This window comes from Trachypithecus francoisi, unplaced genomic scaffold (genome assembly GCF_009764315.1).
Source record: "Trachypithecus francoisi isolate TF-2019V2 unplaced genomic scaffold, Tfra_2.0 Lachesis_group19, whole genome shotgun sequence".
In the NCBI taxonomy this organism is placed as follows: Eukaryota; Metazoa; Chordata; class Mammalia; order Primates; family Cercopithecidae; genus Trachypithecus; species Trachypithecus francoisi.
In genome coordinates, this window is record NW_022681464.1 from 8,592,071 (window position 1) to 8,611,899 (window position 19,829).

The 19,829-nt window shown below is 42.2% G+C and overlaps 1 protein-coding gene across 3 annotated transcripts in view; it reads right to left on the minus strand.

Moving 5' to 3' along the window:
• Positions 1–19,829, minus strand: part of KATNAL2 (katanin catalytic subunit A1 like 2) — a 120,571-nt gene that overhangs the window by 27,932 nt on the left and 72,810 nt on the right. For all 3 annotated transcript variants that reach the window (XM_033177826.1, XM_033177825.1, XM_033177827.1), the window contains 8 exons: positions 17,644–17,761; positions 16,348–16,446; positions 12,958–13,056; positions 12,667–12,744; positions 8,766–8,864; positions 6,267–6,330; positions 5,947–6,065; positions 39–130 (listed from right to left, as the gene is read on the minus strand). In XM_033177826.1, the coding sequence (XP_033033717.1) occupies positions 39–130; positions 5,947–6,065; positions 6,267–6,330; positions 8,766–8,864; positions 12,667–12,744; positions 12,958–13,056; positions 16,348–16,446; positions 17,644–17,761 (768 nt within the window). The remainder of the gene's footprint in view (positions 1–38; positions 131–5,946; positions 6,066–6,266; positions 6,331–8,765; positions 8,865–12,666; positions 12,745–12,957; positions 13,057–16,347; positions 16,447–17,643; positions 17,762–19,829) is intronic.

The window sequence follows — 19,829 nt, forward strand, 5'->3', positions numbered from 1 at the left end:
ACAACAATAACAACAAAAACCCCAACCCTGTCTGTTACCCAGGAGCTGTGCCTCTCTGACTCATCACCGACTCCAGCTCGTCCAGGAAGATCGTGGATGGGGCGTGGTAGCGGGCAAGTTCAAATAACACCTGGGTGGGGGAAAAGCAAGCAAGTGTTCAAGCTCATAGACTTAAAGTCCTCAGATGCTCCCAGAGAGTAAAAACTTAGAATGACTGTAATAATAAGCATTTATGCTGCACTCTGTTATTTCACAATAACTTTATAATCATTACAATTATTTCTCCCTACCTCCACCCCATGGGGTTGGATGGTCCAATTATTTCCATTTATAACTTGATAAAATTAGAGGCAGACGGTAGGTGGTTACTCCAGGGTTACTAATCATAAATATGAGAGCTTCAGATGAAATTTGGTTCCCAAGCTTGCAGTCAGCTAGTTAACCCCTGAAACACCCAGCTAATAGTATGTTCCATGTGGACACAAGAGCCTTGGAACATGTATAATCATTTGATAATTCTTCCCTTAATCTTTGGGAACAATGGGAGGTTATTCTTAGAAGAAAATATTTCAAGGATTGGGTTCCTGTCATGGGTAACAAGGCTGACAAATTTAGTCCCTTCGTGTTCCCCAAATTACTCCATAGCCTTCCCACACTACCTCAACAAGGCTGTTTGGTAGGCTCAGGTACTAGAAGGCAATTCTTGACTGAATACGATGTTCTAATGGAGAATAAAATAAAATATTATAGACCGAACAAGAACAGGAAAGCAACCAGCAAAAGAACAGACATATAAAAACAAAATAAAGAGCTCTAAAGGGAGATGTGGTGGTGATGAATAGAATATAACAACCTAAACCTTTTTTTTTTTAACCCTGAAACTGATCTCTTGAGCATCATATACAATCCTTCACCGGTTGATGGGAAAAAAACAGTGGAGATTTAGAAAAGAATAGAAATTCTTTAATAGGCATGGGGGATTTATTCTCCATGTCACTTAGCACTAGCAAACCATCACAGACTCAGAGGGAAAGGGTTCTGAAAAAGTCAGGTTGTAGTTTTCACGAGCAGCAGCAGCTCATCCCTTACAGGTCTCCCTGTCACCGAACGGGAAATACCTCACCTTCCCCACTGCTCATGGGTACATTCAAGCGCACGCACCAGCATCTCCCTTTTACAGAATCCTGTTTTATTAGAACAATTGACTGAGTTTAATGAACTGAGAGAACAATGGCAATGCCGGGGCATTCATCACAATGCCTTCCAGATACAATGGAGACCACTAATTCAGGGCAAATAACTTTCTGTCCTTGTCACACACACACAAAGAAGTCCAAATATACCTGATATTAAGGGTGACTACAACAGTGGCAATCTACCCAATGAGAAATGAAATATTAGAATATAAAACCCATACATGTTTTTAAGGTGCTCACTAAAGGCAGAAGAGACCAAGAGCCTCTGCTAGAGCACACACCCAGTTGGAAGGAGAACCACGCCTGGAATCTAGGCATTCATACTGCCCACTGCATTGCTCATTCCACTTGCAGGGAATATACAGAATCATGGGTAAGTGTTTCTGGAAGCATTAGTCTAAAATTTTCAGAGGAACCTGGAGGAAGTTAAATCACACAACTGGGGGGCGGTGCATTGAAAGATGTAAGCATCAACAGAAGTATGCATTTGCTAAAGAGACCACTCAACTATTCAGTAGCGATCAGCTCCTAAAAGGCACGAACATTAGTAGGGGAGGGAGGAACATAACCCAATGGTTCCCTATAAATAACTCTTTAATTGGAATAGAAAGAGAAACAAATGGTAGAAAAAGCTTCTCTGCTTTAGGGGAAGGTCCTGAATGGTTTGCTTTCTTTGAAAGCTTCACAGTAAGGAGCCTGACAGCATGACCAAGATTGTCCAGCTGAAGATCTTCCCAAAAGCTCGAAAAATAAAGAGAAAATGATGTAATTTCTGAAAGGAAATGAGATGAGCTCCTTCAAGGTTAGCAGAGGTTATCTGTTTCTTCTTGCATTATTTTTTAAAATATCCAAAATAAAAATGCATGTCACAAAAAGATATAAATATTTTCTAAAACTTTCAAAAGTTGTTCAAGTTCATTCAGAATCAAAGAAATACACATTCAAGCACTGAAATACTGAAATGCACGTTTAATCACTGAAATACACTATTACTTTTTACTATTAGATTGACAAATGTTTATTTTGTAAAAGATATTGGTGTGTTGGTCAGGGTGTGGAGAAGCAAATGCACTCAGGAAGCATTGATGGGACTCTAAGCGGGTACAACCCTCTTGGCAAAAGCAATGTGGCAGTCGGTGATGTCTGTTCCCTTTGACTTGGCGATTCTACTTCATAGAAATTGTCCTACACTATATAGGCAAAAACATGTGTACATATAAGACTGCCCACTCTAGCTTTGTTCACAACAGCAAGAGACTAGAATCAACCTAAAGGCCCATCAAGAAAAGACTGGTTAAATACGTTTTGGTACATTTATGCAACGAACTACCATATAGACATAAAAAAACATGCTTTATCTATAATAGTGTGGAACAATATCCAAGTTATATATATTAAGTTGGGGAAAAACCAGGTACAAAAGGAAATATAGAGTATGTTCCTACTTGTATTTAGAAAGGCAGGGAGAAGCTAGGCATGGTGGCTCATGCCTGTAATCCCAGCATTTTGGGAGCCTGAGGCACGAGGATTGCTTGAGCCCAAGAGTTCAAGAGGAGCCTGGGCAACATGGTGAAACCTGGTTTCTACAAAAAATACAAAAATTAGCTGGGCTTGGTGGTGTGTGCCTATAGTCTCAGCTACTGGGGAGGCTGAGGTGGGAAGATTACTTGAGCCCAGGAGGTCGAGGCTGCAGTCAGCTCTGATAATGTCACTGCACTTTGGCTTTGGTGCCTGGGTGACAGAGCAAGACCCTGCCTCAAAACAAAACAGAACACCCAAAAGAAACAGTTGTTGATGTTAATGTAGATAATAGATAAATGTTCTGCAGGGCTGCTCCAGCAACTGTTAATAGTAGTTGCCTCTGGGGAGAGGGCTCAGGAGTCTGTATATCCTCTTATACTCTTTTTTTTTTTTTAAGGCTAGTTACTTTTAAAATACATAGTAAAAGAAAGAAAGAGGCCAAGCGTGGTGGTCACGCCTGTAATCCCAGCACTTTGGGAGGCCGAGGTGGGCAGATCACAAGGTCAGGAGTTTGAGACCAGCCTGGCTAATATGGTGAAACCCCGTCTCTACTAAAAATACAAAAAAGCCAGGCGTGGTGGGGGTGCCTGTAGTCCCAGCTACTCGGGAGACTGAGGTAGGAGAATCGCTTGAACCCAGGAGATGGAGGTTGCAGTTAGCCAAGAATGCACCACTGCACTCCAGTCTGAGCGACCGAGCAAGACTAGAAAGAAAGAAAGAAAGATAGGGAGAGAGAGAGAGAGAAAGAAAGAAAGATAGGGAGAGAGAGAGAGAGAAAGAAAGAAAAAGAGAGAGAGAAAGAAAGAGAAAGAAAGAAAAAAGAGAGAGAGAAAGAAAGAGAGAGAGAGAGAGAGAAAGAAAGAGAGAACGGCAGGCAGGAAGGAAGGAATTGGGAGAGGAATTGTTTCCTCACTCCTTTTTTTTTAATTTATTTTTTTTGCTCCCACTCCACTGGGATTTTTCTTCACTCTTAGAATCCTAACAAAATAATACTGAACCAGAGGAAAACTTTAAGTGAATACAATGCTCACATGGGATGGAGAATTCTTGTTAATTGACTTTTCTGGTTATTCGACATTAAACCAGAAAATTCATGTAACTTCAGCCTTTGTTAGGAATACTATAAACTTTTCGACTTTCTTCTTCTGCCTAGGTAAGTCCTGTCCTGAGTATGTCATCCTCCTTTGTGCACCTTGCAGTGTCTTGTGCTCATGGTTCTAAACACCACTTTTCATGACAGGAGATGAACCTAAACTAATTCTGAGTGGTATCTTTTAACAGTTTGTTGTTATTCAGCATATAGAAATGACATGTTAAAAAAAAAAAAAGACTTCAGGGTGATAAGAATTCTAGTTAGATGAATTTCAGCTACAGTCGTCTCTAGGCATATGGAAGAGATTGGTTGCAGATCCTCTCCCTGTTCCTCCCGACACCATTCCCTGTACCAAAATCTGTGCATATTAAGTTGGGGGAACAGCCAGGTACAAAAGGGAACATATAGTATGTTCCTACTTGTATTTAGAAAGGCAGGGAGAAGCTAGGCATGGTGGCTCATGCCTGTAATCCCAGCATTTTGGGAGCCCGAGGCACGAGGATTGCTTGAGCCCAAGAGTTCAAGAGGAGCCTGGGCAACATGGTGAAACCTGGTTTCTACAAAAAATACAGAAATTAGCTGGGCTTGATGGTGTGTGCCTATAGTCTCAGCTACTGGGGAGTCCCACAGTTTATCCTGGGAAACCCACATATACGCGGGTTTTGCATCCTGTGAATATGTATTTTGTTGAAAAATTTCCCCATATAATTAGACCCATGCAGGTGAAGGGCCAACTGTTGTTCAAGGGCCAACCGTAACTGAACCTCCAGCTAACTAAAATCACATGGAGCCATAACTGTAAGTGTGGCTAAATTCAAGCCCCACTTCGGAACTGGCACTGAGTTATACGCAAGATGAAGAACAAAGAAATAGAAGATATCAGCATAGGTTTCCACAAATTACCATCTTGAATGGGTAACAAGAATTTATATAAGCTTACATATTTGCAGCAACTTGAAAATGATATCAACGTAATAGATAATAGGTTATTTTAGGTAAGTCAATCCTTTAAACATATTCTATTATGATTTCCAAATAGGCCATCATATTTTGAAAGAGTCATCTAAGGGAATGTAATTTAAGCATAACTTGTTAATCACTTTTCAGAAAATATGTAATATTTTATATTCACTTATATTGAGTACATATCTGCCATTCTACAGAGTGTGATAGTTTAACAGGTTTTCAAAGAAGGACCTTTCTTACACTAGGACCTAAACCATAAATGGAAGTGCTCTTAATGCCACTGGAAGATTCAGTACAATTTTATAATATAAAATATAACATCAACTATAAATGTGATATTGTAAAGATGGAAACAACCTCTGAAAGAAAGCAAAAAATCGCTGGGCACAGTGGCTCACGCCTGTAATCCCAGCACTTTGGGAGGCTGAGGCGGGCGGATCACCTGAGGTCAGGAGTTCGAGACCAGTCTGGCCAACATGGTGAAACCCTGTCTCTACTAAAAATACAAAAAAAAAATTAACTGGGCATGGTGGCAGGCACCTGTAATCCCAGCTACTTGGGAGGCTGAGGCAGGGGAATCGCTTGAACCCGGAAGGCAGAGGTTGCAGTGAGCCGAGATGGCGCCATTGTACTCCAGCCTGGGGGACAAGAGCGAGACTTTGTCTGAAAAAAAAAAAAAAGAAAGCAAAAAATCATACAGGCTATGGGTACTATGGAAGCAAAGGTGCTCAGAACATCTGAAAGAATAATTAAGTTTAAAGTTTCTTGATTCTTTCTTAGAGTATCTAGCATAGGGACTAACATACAGTAGTAGCCTCTCAATAAATGTTAACCAAATATAGTGTACATGTTGAATAATAAATGTTTCTTGAATGAAGAAAAAATATGCCACGTCAGAGATTTCTTTCCCCCCAGCTTTCATGCCTAAATTGCATGAATCAAAAAAGAGCTGTTGATCAAATTCCCAAAGGAAGGGAGATCATGTTTTGCTGATGGGGGCACAATTAACTTCCACATATAATAGTCAATCCATTTCCCAAGCTACTGGTAATCAAGATCCAGGATTGAATCTAACATAAAATCACCTAAAAGCAAAGAAGCTCTGACATCATTTTGTACCACCGTATTACACTAGAACTTATTTTTAAAAACAAAATTAAGAATTCCTACCCGAATGAGTTTTTCTGAATCCCCTCTCCATTTGCTGACAATGGTGGATGCAGAAATGTTAAAGAAGGTTGTTTTACATTCAGTGGCCACAGCTTTGGCCAGTAAAGTCTTTCCTGTACCTAAAGGGAGACATGTAAAAGATGAGCAGGCATTTCAACTCCATCATCCCACTGCTTATAGACAGAAGTCAGTTTCACACATAAGGAAGGAAGTGACTGCTCAGCTCTCATGTGCCCCGGTCCTGAAGTGAGGACAGAAGGGACAACTCATCTTCTGCACACATACTTAACACCAACATCAAAATAGGACGCTGTGTTTACCTGGAGGGCCGTACAGCAGTAGTCCTTTCCAGGGGGAAAGAATTCCTGTAAATAGCTGTGGATACTATGGAAACAAGGAACAAGGATGAGGTTTGGTGCTGACACATCAGCCTGCATACTCTCAGCACAGACAAGCCAGGAAAGCTGGAGTGAAAGCAGCACAACTCTAAGATTCAGGTCTCCTTTTTTTGCTTAAGGTCGTCTGCTTCTGACCTAAATAAACAGATCTTATTCATCCCAATTTTATTTTCACGCTCGATTAGAATGCCTGACTTAATTTTTGTGACTTTTTAAAAGAGCAATTTTTTAAGGAAAGGAAAGGTATATGTAGATACTCTTCCTCTCTGTTAAACAGTTATTTCTTACATGCATAACATCATTTTCCCCAAACTTCTATATGGAGAGCATTTGGCAATCTTTTGAATGTTGTAAAGCAGGTATGAACTTTAAAATACATACTAGAACCAATTAGTAAAGGTTTATTCGAATAAAGTACAGAGCTATGGTGAAACCTGTTTTGGAAGTTGGGAATATTCAGGGGCAAACGCATTAAGACACCAACTCTGAACAGGACATGCGTAGCCTTCAAGGAAGTCTCGCGCCTATTAGTTCAAATTCAAACAATCTGGGGAAGGTTAGTGGCAAGGGTTGGTAAAGAATGGGGGAGAGGGGCGTGGCAAGGAATATTAGTAAAATTACAACTAGCTATTAGTTTCTTGCTAATCCTGACGTCAAATCTCAACACATTTGGAGCTTGTAATGCCGTGAAGAGAACAAATCCAGGGAATTTCAATGAGATGTTCTATCCTTTTTTTTTTTTTTTTTTTTTTTTTTTTTTTTTTGAGACGGAGTCTCGCTCGGTTGCCCAGGCTGGAGTGCGGTGGCGCGATCTCCACTCACTGCAAGCTCCGCCTCCCGGGTTCACGTCATTCTCCTGCCTCAGCCTCCCGAGTAGCTGGGACTACAGGCGCCCGCCACTGCGCCCGGCTAATTTTTGTATTTTTAGTAGAGACAGGGTTTCACCGTGTTAGTCAGGATGGTCTCGATCTCCTGACCTCGTGATCCGCCCGTCTCGGCCTCCCAAAGTGCTGGGATTACAGGCGTGAGCCACCGCGCCCGGCCGAGATGTTCTATCCTTTTTAAAAGTTTTATGCTATAGTTCCACTTAGAGGAAACGGTGAGTAAACTTCTATTAATTCTAAACACCAGTGTATTTCTTACTCCTAAGTCTGAACACAGAAAGAAAGAGGGGGAAAAGAGAATCCAAATGTATTGATTTTTGTCTCCTTAGAGGAAAGCATCCAAAAATCAGGGGCCACATGGGCTCAGTGGTAAGACTAAATAGGTTATTCAATAAAATAAATTCATAATCCTGACAGCAGGAAATTACAGAAAATGGCCATAAATTATTTGTAGCTCTTTTCATCAAGGAGTGGAGCCTATTTCTCCAACATTTGAATCTGGGCCTGGTCTTGTGACTTTGGCCAGTGGGACATTAGCAAATGTAAGAGATTTGAAAATAATAAGACTAGCAAAAAAATATACAAGGCATGAAAGATGCTTGTGAATTAGAACTTTCCCTTTCCTGCCTCTTTCTGGGAACCCACTGCCACCATGTGAACAGGACTGGGCTTTCCTGCTAGAGGATGAGAGGTCACATGGAGAGACATCTTGGCTGTAGTGCTTGTCCCAGCCTTTTCAGTCTCTCCATCTTTTCTGCTACTCTGACTGATGGCTCAGACCTGTGATTGAGCCCAGTCAAGAATACCACATGGAAAAGAGATGAGCCAGCCCAGCTGAGCCCAGCTCCAACTGCCTACCCACAGAATTACAAACAAATAAATTGTTGTCTTAAGGCACTAAGTTGTGGGGTGGTCTGTTATACAACAAAAGCTAAGTTTTCACTTAGCTCTTCATCACCCCATTTGTAAATCAAACATGGAGAGTATTGTTTTTCTATTTTTCTACCCAGCTTGTAAACTGCACAGAGATTTGTCAGTAATAAGTAATGAGCACAACAGGCTGGCTTTGCTCGTCACTGCCCTGGAAGGGGCTGTTCAGTCTTCACAACCACCCAGAAGCAAAGCCCCAGATGATCCTGGGGAAGGTAGGTGGAGGGGGGGAGTGTAAAGGAAGGATCTGTGGAAACAAAGTGAGAGATTCTCCCCTACCAGAGGTATTTCTACAACAATAAGAATATTTTTAAGGGAGCAGGCTAATTTGAATCAATCTGACAAATTATGTATACTATAGTCTTAGATCTTAAAGTTTCACTTAGCTCAGACACCTGTCTTGAACTAATATGTAACATGATTTTAAATGATCTAGAATGGACCAGGCTTTGGTGCTCCAGGGTTGAGAAAGTGTTGTGACACAAACAAAAAGTTAACGTGTGGACAGAAAATCATCCTGCCCTTCCCTTTCTGATAGGTGTGTGACATACAGCTTGTCCAATGGATAGTGAACAGAAATAACCCCCAAGAGGTTTCCCGTCCTTACCCTTATAGGATACACAACAGCTTCTTTGACTAACTGCTTGGCTGCATCAAGTCCAATAATGTCATTCCACTTTATGTTTGGATTATGGAGATAAATGTCCTGCAATGCACATTTGATCATTTTGTTAAAACTGATGGTGTCCTCTACAGCTGTAATAAACTTGGGAGCAGCAGAATACTTGACTTACAATAGGATATAAAGTGCTGGTGATAAAAGCTGTTCATATTTTATACACACACACACACACACACACACGCACACACACACATATATACATTGTAATTTTGGGTTAGTTCACCAAAGGCATGCCATGAAAATATTCAATGATTTTCCCTGAAGAAGACATTGATAACACAGTATGGTACTTTTCAGGGAGAAAAAAAAATATCCTAACAATGGACTCTACCTGTTTTCAGTCAATAGCAAACCATACCGATTTATAACCACAATTAAAGAAGCTACAGAATAGGCCTTCAACTTACATTAGGTTTTACTGTGCAACATAGTTCCTAGCCAGTGCCTGGCCTTGTTCTTGTTCCTTGATCTCGCAAACACTTTCTTTTTTTTTTTTTTTTTTTTTTGAGACGGAGTCTCGCTCTGTCGCCCAGGCTGGAGTGCAGTGGCCCGATCTCAGCTCACTGCAAGCTCCGCCTCCCGGGTTTTTTACGCCATTCTCCTGCCTCAGCCTCCCGAGTAGCTGGGACTACAGGCGCCCGCCACCTCGCCCGGCTAGTTTTTTGTATTTTTTAGTAGAGACGGGGTTTCACCATGTTAGCCAGGATGGTCTCGATCTCCTGACCTCGTGATCCGCCCGTCTCGGCCTCCCAAAGTGCTTTCTTAATTTATTGCATAAAAGAGATAATGCTCCTCTGAAACCAATTTCTCTTTTTTCCCTAGCGATCATTCCCTACTTCCAGTAGGAGCAATTGCTTCTACAAAATTCAAGGAAGCCAACAACTGGGTGAAACTGCAGTTTTTCCCCTCTTATAGTAGAGCCCTGTAGCAACCATCTAGGGTAATCAATTAAGGTGGCTTTTACTGATAACTAATTTACAGTTTCCAAACTTCAATTTCACCAGACGCCTCGGAGCAGTCACTAAGTGGCCTTTCTCAGTAGGAGCTGTTTCAGGCAAACTGAATATCTAGAGTGTTTCATCAAAAAAAGCCCGAAAAACCTTCTTTCCAAAATCATTCTGAGTGACTACAGAAAAAATCTGAATCTATTCTTATATTTATATAATCTTTAATAAGTAATATGTGCACATGGTCCAAAAATACAAATACATTTTTTAAATGCTGGTGAGATGTTTTTGCCTACTCCGGCTCCCCACCCATCCAGTTCCCTCCACTATAGGAAGTTCATTTTTATTTTTAATTTTTCTTCAAACAGGGTCTTGTTCTGTAGTCCAGGCTGGAGGGCAGTGGCATTATCACCACTCACTGCAGCCTCAACCTACTGGGCTCGAGTAATCCTCGCACCTCAGCCTCAACACAACAGCTTCTTTGACTAACTGCTTGGCTGCATCAAGTCCAATAATGTCATTCCACTTTATGTTTGGATTATGGAGATAATCCAAACTTCCACTTTTTCCCTTAGCGATCTCCTATCTTCTTTCATAACACTTTCCCCATCCCTCCCTCCTTCATGCTCTCAAAGTGCACCTTGCCCCTGGGATGAGAAACTCTTGAGGGCAAGGACTAGTGATCCTTCTGCCTCGGCCTCCCAAAGTGTTACAGGAGATTACAGGTGTGCTCACCCAGGTGTGAGCACCCAGCCAACTTTCACTTTTATTAGAGAAATTTCCTGTTTGTTTGTTTTTTCTGAGATGGATTCTCACTCTGTCATCCAGGCTACAGTGCAGCAACCTCTGCCTCCCAGGTTCAAGCAATTCTCATGCCTCAGGCTCCCAGGTAGCTAGGACTACCAGCACGTGCCACCATGCCCAGCTAATGTTCTGTATTTTCAGTAGAGATGGGTTTTTGCCATGTTGGCCAGGCTGGTCTCAAACTCTTGACCTCAAGCGATCTACCCGCCTCAGTCTCCCAAAGTGCTAGGATTATAGGTGCCAGCTACTGCACCTTGTCTAGAGAAAGTATTTATACAAGTGCTTTGGTCATGCATGATATATATAATCCATTATTGGATGGAATGATAGTGAAAGGACTCAGTCTTCCTTACTCTGTCTTTAGAGCCTGGATCTACATGCAGACCCACCAGCCATTCACATTCTTATTACCGTCCTTTCTTAGGGAAATCTTGGAACACAAGGAAAATTCATTTACCTAGGTATTCAAGGCATCCATAGATAACAGCAGTATTTCTTGCCCTCTTCTAGAGTTGAGTTCCACAAGGTAATGTTTAATTTCCCAACTGACAGTTTCTCCTTATATCAATCCAAAGTTATCAGTCGGAATTCAGCAGGACTACCTCATGAGGTGGTGAGCTCTCTGTCACTGTAAGCATTCAGGCAGGAGCAGGGTTTCTACCTCCCATGCTACTATAGAAAGGATTCCAGATGGAATCATCTCAGGCCACTTCCACTCTATAGTTCTATCCTCATAGTCATGTTACCCTTTTGCAAAAATGGTAATGAGACTATTAATTTGGGGTTATTGCAGCCTGGCTCAGTCCCTTATCCCCTCTCACTGGTAAAAACCTCATAGATGGTCTCCCCATCTCCTTTTCTTTGCTATTCATTTGCCTCCCTGTCACAGAACAAGCCATCCACAAGCACATGGGATGATCCCATCCTCTGATGGATGCCTTTCTAATGTCCCTTCTTCCATACGCATGTTGTCAGCCCTGGGTACTATTCACCGCACCCTTCCTCAGGAGCCCTGCCTCTCTCTACCGGTTCCCCACCACTCCCTGCTTCTTAGGTGGCCCATGGGAAATGTGCACAACCTGCAATTTCTCATGGATTGCCTATGCCCAGAATAGCTCCTAGCCTCCCTCTTTCACTTTTTCCCTTAGCGATTTCCTATCTTCTTTCCTAACACTTTCCGCACCCCTCCCTCCTTCATGCTCTCAAAGTGCACCTTGCCCTGGGATGAGAAACTCGTGAGGGCAACGACTGTGCTCTGACTCATTCACCTTTGTGTCTCCAGCTCGCAGCACATACCTGACACATAAGAGGCATACAGGAAACAACTGCTGAGCTGAACAGAGACAGCTCAGGAGCCCTTAGCTTTTCAGAGGAGCTGTGAATTTTGGGGATCATTTTATACACTCCTCTGAGCCTGCCTAGGTTTCAGTCTTCAATTAAATATGAAGCATTAGAAATTAGAAAAATATCCTGTAACTCAGGGGTCTATTTTATTTTCTAGGAACTTGCCCAATGTCACACAGCTAGCAAGAGAAGGATCTAGAAATCAAAGGCAGGTCGGTTAATTCCAAAGCCTATTCTTCACTGCCTTCTGCTTCCATAGTGCAAGCTGGAAAAGTCCGTAGTCTGGATGGTAAAGTCTTTCCTGCTAATTGTGTTTTTCATGGAGATTTTCAATGATGATATCATCAGACTTCTGACATCTCTATTTCTGGGCTCTGACTTTTTAAACCAGATGCAGACATACTTTTTTCTTCTTTAAGAGGCTTTCTTTCCTTGACTCTTGGCTCTGCTATTAAACCTTTCACCTGTCCCTTCATTCCTAAGTCTTTTTCTCTCTCGGTTTTCTTGGCCTCTATCATGAGATGGTGGGCTTTTTATATTGTAATTTTATGATTCTATAATTTATTTATCATGCATTATTGTGCCTCTAAACAATATGAGTGCCTTCGCAAGTGGGGGCACCTTATAAATAAATGATCATATTTATTGTTATTAATAAAATAAGCAGCCCACAAAGCTCCAGAAGACCCAGCCTGCCTCCGTAAATTTGTGAATTGAATATCAGATCTTACCCGGCTCACCACCGCTGCCAATTCTCGCATCTCACTGTTCATGCCAATAAATGCACTCAGAGGTTTCAGCAGTCGTTCCTGATGAGAGGAGTGGAAAGGCTCACATCACAATATTGCTTCACAATTTAGGAAGAAACCCCGGGCACGCACAGGTCTCGGTGAAACAAACGATGGCAGGTGGCTATAGCCTTTGACTTGATCTCAAGGTTTCACTGTACTCAATATTATATTTCCAGAGTTCATCTGGATGTTGGCAGTTTGAGAGATGAATGTCACATCTTTGCCACTTACTGAGGGGTCTGGATTATGGTCGAAGGTGTTCAAGGCAAGTTCACTGGTCGCTCCCTTGATGGCATCTGTGAGCAGCCCTCGGAAGTCAATGATTTGGCCCTGCAGGGGAGGAAAGGTTGTTTATGTCATTAGAACATAAGAGATGACTCTTCTTAATAACTCCGTTTCATTAAACCAAGACACATTTATACACCCTGGTATTAGGGCAAACTTCAAGTTAAGCTTTAAAAAGAACCAGCACTAGTATTAAACATGATGATTTCCTCAAGTTGGAGCACCTTAAAAAATTGTGAGTACATTTTCCAGAATGAAGTGGATTTGAATAAAAATTCATGAGTATTTCTCAGTTCCTGACACAGACCATCTGCTTCCTTCCTTATGTGTTAACTTCCCCTGTATGGTCTTATCCTTTTAAAATATTACACACGCAGAAACAAGTCATTGGCACAACAGTAATAAGAGTTCCTGTCTATGGATTGTGATACACGTTTACCACTCAATAGAGTGCTGTACAAAATAAGTGTGCAAGGTTCTTTGTGAGAACTATTTCTTTTTTGTTATTTTTGTATATAATTTGTATAAATTTATTGGGTATAAGTGGAATTAATTTAATTTCCACCAACAATGTATGAGTTCCCTTTTCTCCATATCCTGTGAGGATTATTTCTAATCCTTTTTTTTTTTTTCCTTTAAGAGACAGATAGGATCTCACTCCATCATGCAGTGGCATACTCAGAGCTCACTGCAGCCTTAAACTTCTGGGCTCAAGGGATCCTCCCACCTCAGCCTCCCAAAGAGCTGGGACTACAGGTGTGCGCCACTACTCTTGGCTAATTTTTAATTATTATTATTATTATTTTTTTGTAGAAATGGGGTCCTGTTATGTTGCCCAGGCTGGTTTCCAACTCCTGACCTCAAGTTATCCTCCCACCTTAGCCTCCCAAAGGGCTGGGATTACAGGTGTGAGCCAGCATACCCAGCCTATTTCTAATTCTTACAACACTTCTGTTAGTCAGGAGTGACATCCTGGCTTCATAGATGTGGGAGTAAGTCCAGAGAGGTTAAGTGATTTGCCCAGAGCCACACAGCTAATAAATGGCTTAAGGCCAGGATTTAAACTCACTTAATCTGTCTCCCAACCCACGATCCTTCCAATATCACCTTGTCCCCCCTAGAGGTAGGAAGGAAAAAGCAAGGATGCACCAAAAAATAAAATAATAATAGTAGTTAACATTTATGGAGTGTTTATTATGTGCTAGGCACTGTGCCAAGTCTCTCCTTTCATCATGAGACTTACAGTGGGCACTGTGATTATTTCCATCTTACAGCTGAGAGAAATGAGGCTTGGAGAGATTATAAAACAATTTGCCCAAAGTTACACAGTGGGGGAGCATCTGAGCCGGGTTTTGAATCTAGACAGGCTGACTCTGAAGCTTATGCCCTCAAGAACAACATACCTACTAAATTTGTAGGGAAAGTGTCCTAAAGCTTGGATTCTGATATAGTAAGGATGTGTGCCCCCTCCAAATCTCATATTGAAATGTGATCCCCAGTGTTGCAGGTGGGCCTGGTGGGAGGTGTTTGGGTCATTGGGGAGGAATTCTCATGAAAGGCTTGGTGCTCTAACCACTGTAACTAGTGAGTTCTCGCTCTATTAATTCACGAGGGACCTGGTTGTTTAAAAGAGCCGGTCATCTCCCTCCCTTATTGTTCCCTCTCTTGCCATGTGACATGCCAGGTCCCCTTGCCTTCCGCCATGAGTAAAATCTTCCTGAGGCCTCACCAGAAGCTGAGCAGATCCCAGTGCCAAATAGAACTATGAGTCAAATAAATCTCTCTTCTTTATAAACTACTCAGCCTCAGGTATTCCTTTATAGCAATGCAAAACAGACAAACACAGGTACTAACATGGAAATGACAGACCTGGGGTTTTCTGAGATTGGCCCCAGGCCATACACCCTCAGGTAACCTATGGACAAATGAAATGCTAGGGAGAAAGCCATCTACATTGTGCCCTGAGGACATTTCTGCTGGTAAGAGGATTTATAGTCAAACTACTTCAAAGGTTAAGTGCTGGGTTAAATGGTCCCTTCCTTGTGACCCAATCAAAAACATCCATTCATTTCAATGTTGCCACAAAATAGCTAGGCAAAGGTGACTGAAAACACAACAGAAGCAGTGAAAGTGAACAAGGAGACGTTTTTCCAAGGGAGGCGTTGATTCCCATGATATCATCTCCAGCAATTACCATGTAAGTGAGGCCCTTACAGAGAGTCAGTTCAGGCCAGTGAGGTCACTGCCCTTCATTTTCAGGGAGATGCTCCAGTCACCCCTCCAAATTCACACACACAGAGTTCAGTTTTTCTAAGAGCTGGCTGGAACTAAGTCAGCACTCCAGAGGTTTGAGCACTTGGCTGAAGAAAGAAAGAAGAAGCTTAAAGAACTACAACCTTGGAGAGTATGACCAAGAGCAATATGGTACTGTTCATTTCCAAATTACATGTTTTAATATACCTTTTGACTACATCCATCCAATCTGGGTCTTTTCTGCTTAAGACGTTATTATTTAAAATCCAGACATGAGATTCATTATGAAAAAGGTAGAAATATCTATCAAGGACAAAATCAACCCTATATCAACTGAGGTTTCATGGTCCACATGAAATTACGTTTAGACCAGGAGCCATCCCTCCAAGGAGAAAGATGACACCACTAATCAAATGCCACTGACAGGGCAGAGCAGAATGAGTATGTGTTTCCAACTCACTAAATAATGCAGATGTCCTAGCGCTTTGGGAGGTCCAGACAGGAGGATTGCTTGAGGCTAGAAGTTTGAAACCAGCCTGGGTAACATAGTGAGACCCCATCTCTAGACGAATTTAAAAAATTAGCTGGATGTTGTAGTGCATGCCTGTAGTACTAGCTACTTGGGAGGCTGAGGCAAGAGGATTCTTTGAGCCCAGGACTTCTAGGCTGCAGTAAGCCATGATTGCACCTTTGCACTCCAGCCTGGGTGACAGAGCAAGCCCTGTCTCTTAAAATAAAAAAATGATAAGAACGATGCAGGATGATCATGCCAATGTTTGTCATTGTTATTACAGAATTTTGAAGCTGATGGGAACACTAGAGACAATCTCTTCCAGGCCCCTCAATTTACAAATGTAGAAACTGAGTTCCTTAGAGATGGGGCAGTTCATGCCAGCCCATTCATTCAGAAAGGAGATTCCAAAGAAGAACCCATTTTCTAACCCTCTTCTCCATTTACCTCACAACCAGCCTTCAAAAATCACATCTTAACTTTCCTGTTTGACAAAAATGTTTTTTTGTTTTCATGTTTAAAAGGAAAAAGAAATGACCCCTTTCAGTGTTAGGTTTGTGAGTTTCACTTACTCTTCGTGGGTGGGCATTTTCCTCTCCACTGTCTTTACTGATTCTTGATATATTTAGGCCGAAGTTGGCACTCTCCAGGCGAGTGTTATTAACTACCTCCTGAAGAAAGAGAGACAAGGACACATTGGCTGTGAGCAGCCATGGAGAGATGCTGGCTGTACCTGCCCACTCCATCATGCAAAGTCCAATGCTGGAGAGCAATTCTGTAAATGCGACGTGCACACGTAGTTTAGCCACTTCTGTGCAGACCAGGAAGATGAGTTAGCTGTCTGCCTCACTATGTGGAAGGAGTTGTCCCTGGAAGACCGAGAAGATGCCAGGCCACGGGCCCCAAGCAGCTTTTCCAAATGGAGGAAACAGTTGTGCCTCAACCCATCCCCTTTTGCTGACTTGTCTTCTCTCCTGTGATCAGAGGTGTTTTTGGCCAGGAGTGACTGAGTTTGGAGATACAGCAGAGTCAACCAGCCTCCCATGGGACTCATCCTGCCCCACCTTCACCTCTCTTCCACCTGAATCAGGCTGTAGCGGCCAGAACTGTAGAGAGGGGGAGAGAATCCTTTTGACCAATCGGGTATTATGATTATTCCTTTCCATTATTTGACATTAATTTTTAAAATTCCTTTTCTCAGTTTCCATTGGTCCTCTTTCCTTTGAAACCTGGGATGTTTTGTCCTAACTAAGAAGGTTCTGGACATGAGTCTCGTGAATCAGGAGCCATTTACTTCACTCACTTGCTGGGTTCTCTCCTTGCTGCCCTTCTTGGCCCCCAGAAAGTCCAGGGTGAAGGTCTGAGGTGAGGGCTGACCATGTGCGATTTGGAGACGTCTAGTAGGAGACCTTCAGACCCAGCCACACCTGAAGTGTAGTGTAGGCTATGCCTGGTCTACACTTAGGAACCCAGCAATGTGCTCTGGGACAAGAAGACCTGCCATCTTGGTTAGCTCAGTTACCTCAGGTAACAGTTACCTCAGATGGGAAGATCAAGCTCCACAGCAACCAGGCCCTCCTGCTCTGACTGGGCCCTGGCCCCACCCTGGCCCATTGCCCAGCACCCAGATGGGGGGAAAGACTTGGAGGAGAAAAAAGTCCTCCTGTTCCTGTTCAGAAACATTAGGAAATCCAGGGATTTGTCCATGGTTTGAGTCCAGTGTACTGGAAGAAAACCTACAATTCAATTAGATCACACAGCAATTTTAAAAGCGTAGGTCCTCAAAAAATAAATAAATGTGACTTTTTTCATAGGGCTATTTTTCAGCCAAGTGTGCTCTTCACAAAGTCAAGCCAAGCCATCCTGACCTGATTAGGATGCTCCTTATTGAGAGATTTGGTGTCCCCTGTCTTCCCCACCGTGGTTTTGGACCAGGGCCTCTGCTGATTAATCTTGGGAAGATTTTGGCAACTGTCGTTCATCACCCTAAGGGAGGGAACAAAGACCTGGGAAGAAATTATTCTAGCCACTTAATTTGAGGTAGTTAAACAACTATTCTTAAGAATAGCACATTTAAGAAAGCCATTGAAAGATATGTAGGTGGCCACTATAGGGCCCTTCCACCTATGCGATCCACCCACCAGGTTCATGTTGGCCCTAACTCCTTCCAGGCTACTCACAGGGTTCTTCTAAGATCCTTTCCTGGAGCCCCTCAACTCACCCTCTTCATTTCCCTTTCACACCACATAGCTTTGGCCCTTCTGCAAATAGCTTTAGTTTTTAAGAACACATTGCTTTACAAGTATTTTTCCGTTGTTCCTTCCACCTTCCTTAAAAGCAGCATTACACCAGGAGAAAGGTGTGTGAGAGAAAGGAGTCCTCCCATTCAAACTAAGAAACAGTAGGAAATTCAGGGATTGTCCCATGGTTTTAATCCAGTGCCCTGGATGTAACCTGTCTACTTAAAATATATCTCAGCATGTTATGAGTAATAAACATCAAAAGGGGATTATGGAAGGAAAACAAACTTCCTCTCATCAGTGTTGTCCCAGACCAATCATATTTGCCAAACAAATTTTCATCAACAATTGTTTACTTCAGACAAAACAAACTGATGGGGCTGGAAGTCAGAAGAGTAGCTAACTCTGATGGAGATGGGGAGAATTTGACTGAGAAGGGGCAAAGGTAGCTTGCCGGTGGCTGTAACTGAGGTCACAAGAGTATATTCATTTACTGTATACATAGTTATATATGTAGTATGACTGTATATATGTTATATAACCATAGAAAGATCAAATCTTTTTTTCACTACATTCTCATAATTAGATATAAAATTCAGTATTGGAATATCCATATGTTTCTGTAGAAGATGCCACCAGAGAGAGACAGGACTAGCTTTGGGGGCAGAACATGAACTCCCCCATTGTTTCTTAGTTCTCCTAGCCCTTTTGTCGCTATATGTGAGATGTATTTGCAGAAGGTTCATTAGAAGCAAGTCTCCCCGTGTTCCGAATGATCTCAGAGAGCTGCTATTTCAACTTCCTTTCTTTATGGGGATAATAAATGTTCATGTCTAATATAAATGCACAGCTATTTAGCCAGTAAGACCACCCATGTCGACAATACCACCAATGTCCACATGGTGACACATCTGTGAGTGTTGGTCTCACTGGGGAGAGCGTCATGAGAGGTGGACACTAACAGTTCTTGGGGGTTCTTTTTCTATCTTTAAACTAGGAATAAGAGTGTCTTTCTCCGCCCTTTTGCTGGCACAAAAATGAAATAACTATGAAATGAAAACCAAGCATTTCACAAATGCAAACTTATATTAATAGTGTTGACTTAAAAGAAGTTATTTATATGTGTGTGTGGAAGTGTATGTGTGTGTTTATGTGTTTGTGTGTGTGTGTGTCTGTATTTAAACTTCCCACACCATCCTTGTGGAGCTGGCAGGAAACAGGGACTCTATTTTCCCACTTTGATTTCCCATTGGATGCAACTGATCCCCAAGGTCTGCTTTAACACGACCAAAATACAAGAGCACTAATGTACAAAGCAATACAATTCATTTTCAATCGGCTCTGAGGATTGTAAAATTCCTCTGAACATGGAACCAAATTCACTCTGCTTTGACTTTAACCATTAGTCCTAGGTGCACCCTGTGGAATTCGGCAGAACAGGCCCAATCGCCCTTTGGAGGGTGAACTGAAGCCTGTTCCTGCAATGTTCTAAGGAGCCCCCCTCCACCAACCCTCTGTTCAAACTCAACATTTCCAGTTGCTCCAGTCATTCCTAAAGTTACCTGGCTCCAAGATTCTTCCTCAAACTGGTCACCTTCCAGAATAGTGTGACCTCCTACTTTTTGGACACTGTATTTCTGTTGATGGGGCTGGGACCATAGTAGCACTCATGTCTCACTGTTGGCCCACCAGGTAAACTGAGATTTCCAGCTCTCTGATTTTATAATGGAGGAGCTATTTGTTGTAACTCTTGTTAGAGCTTAAACCTTATTTTATTAAATTTCATCTTGTTACTTTGAACCCATCTCCAGAAT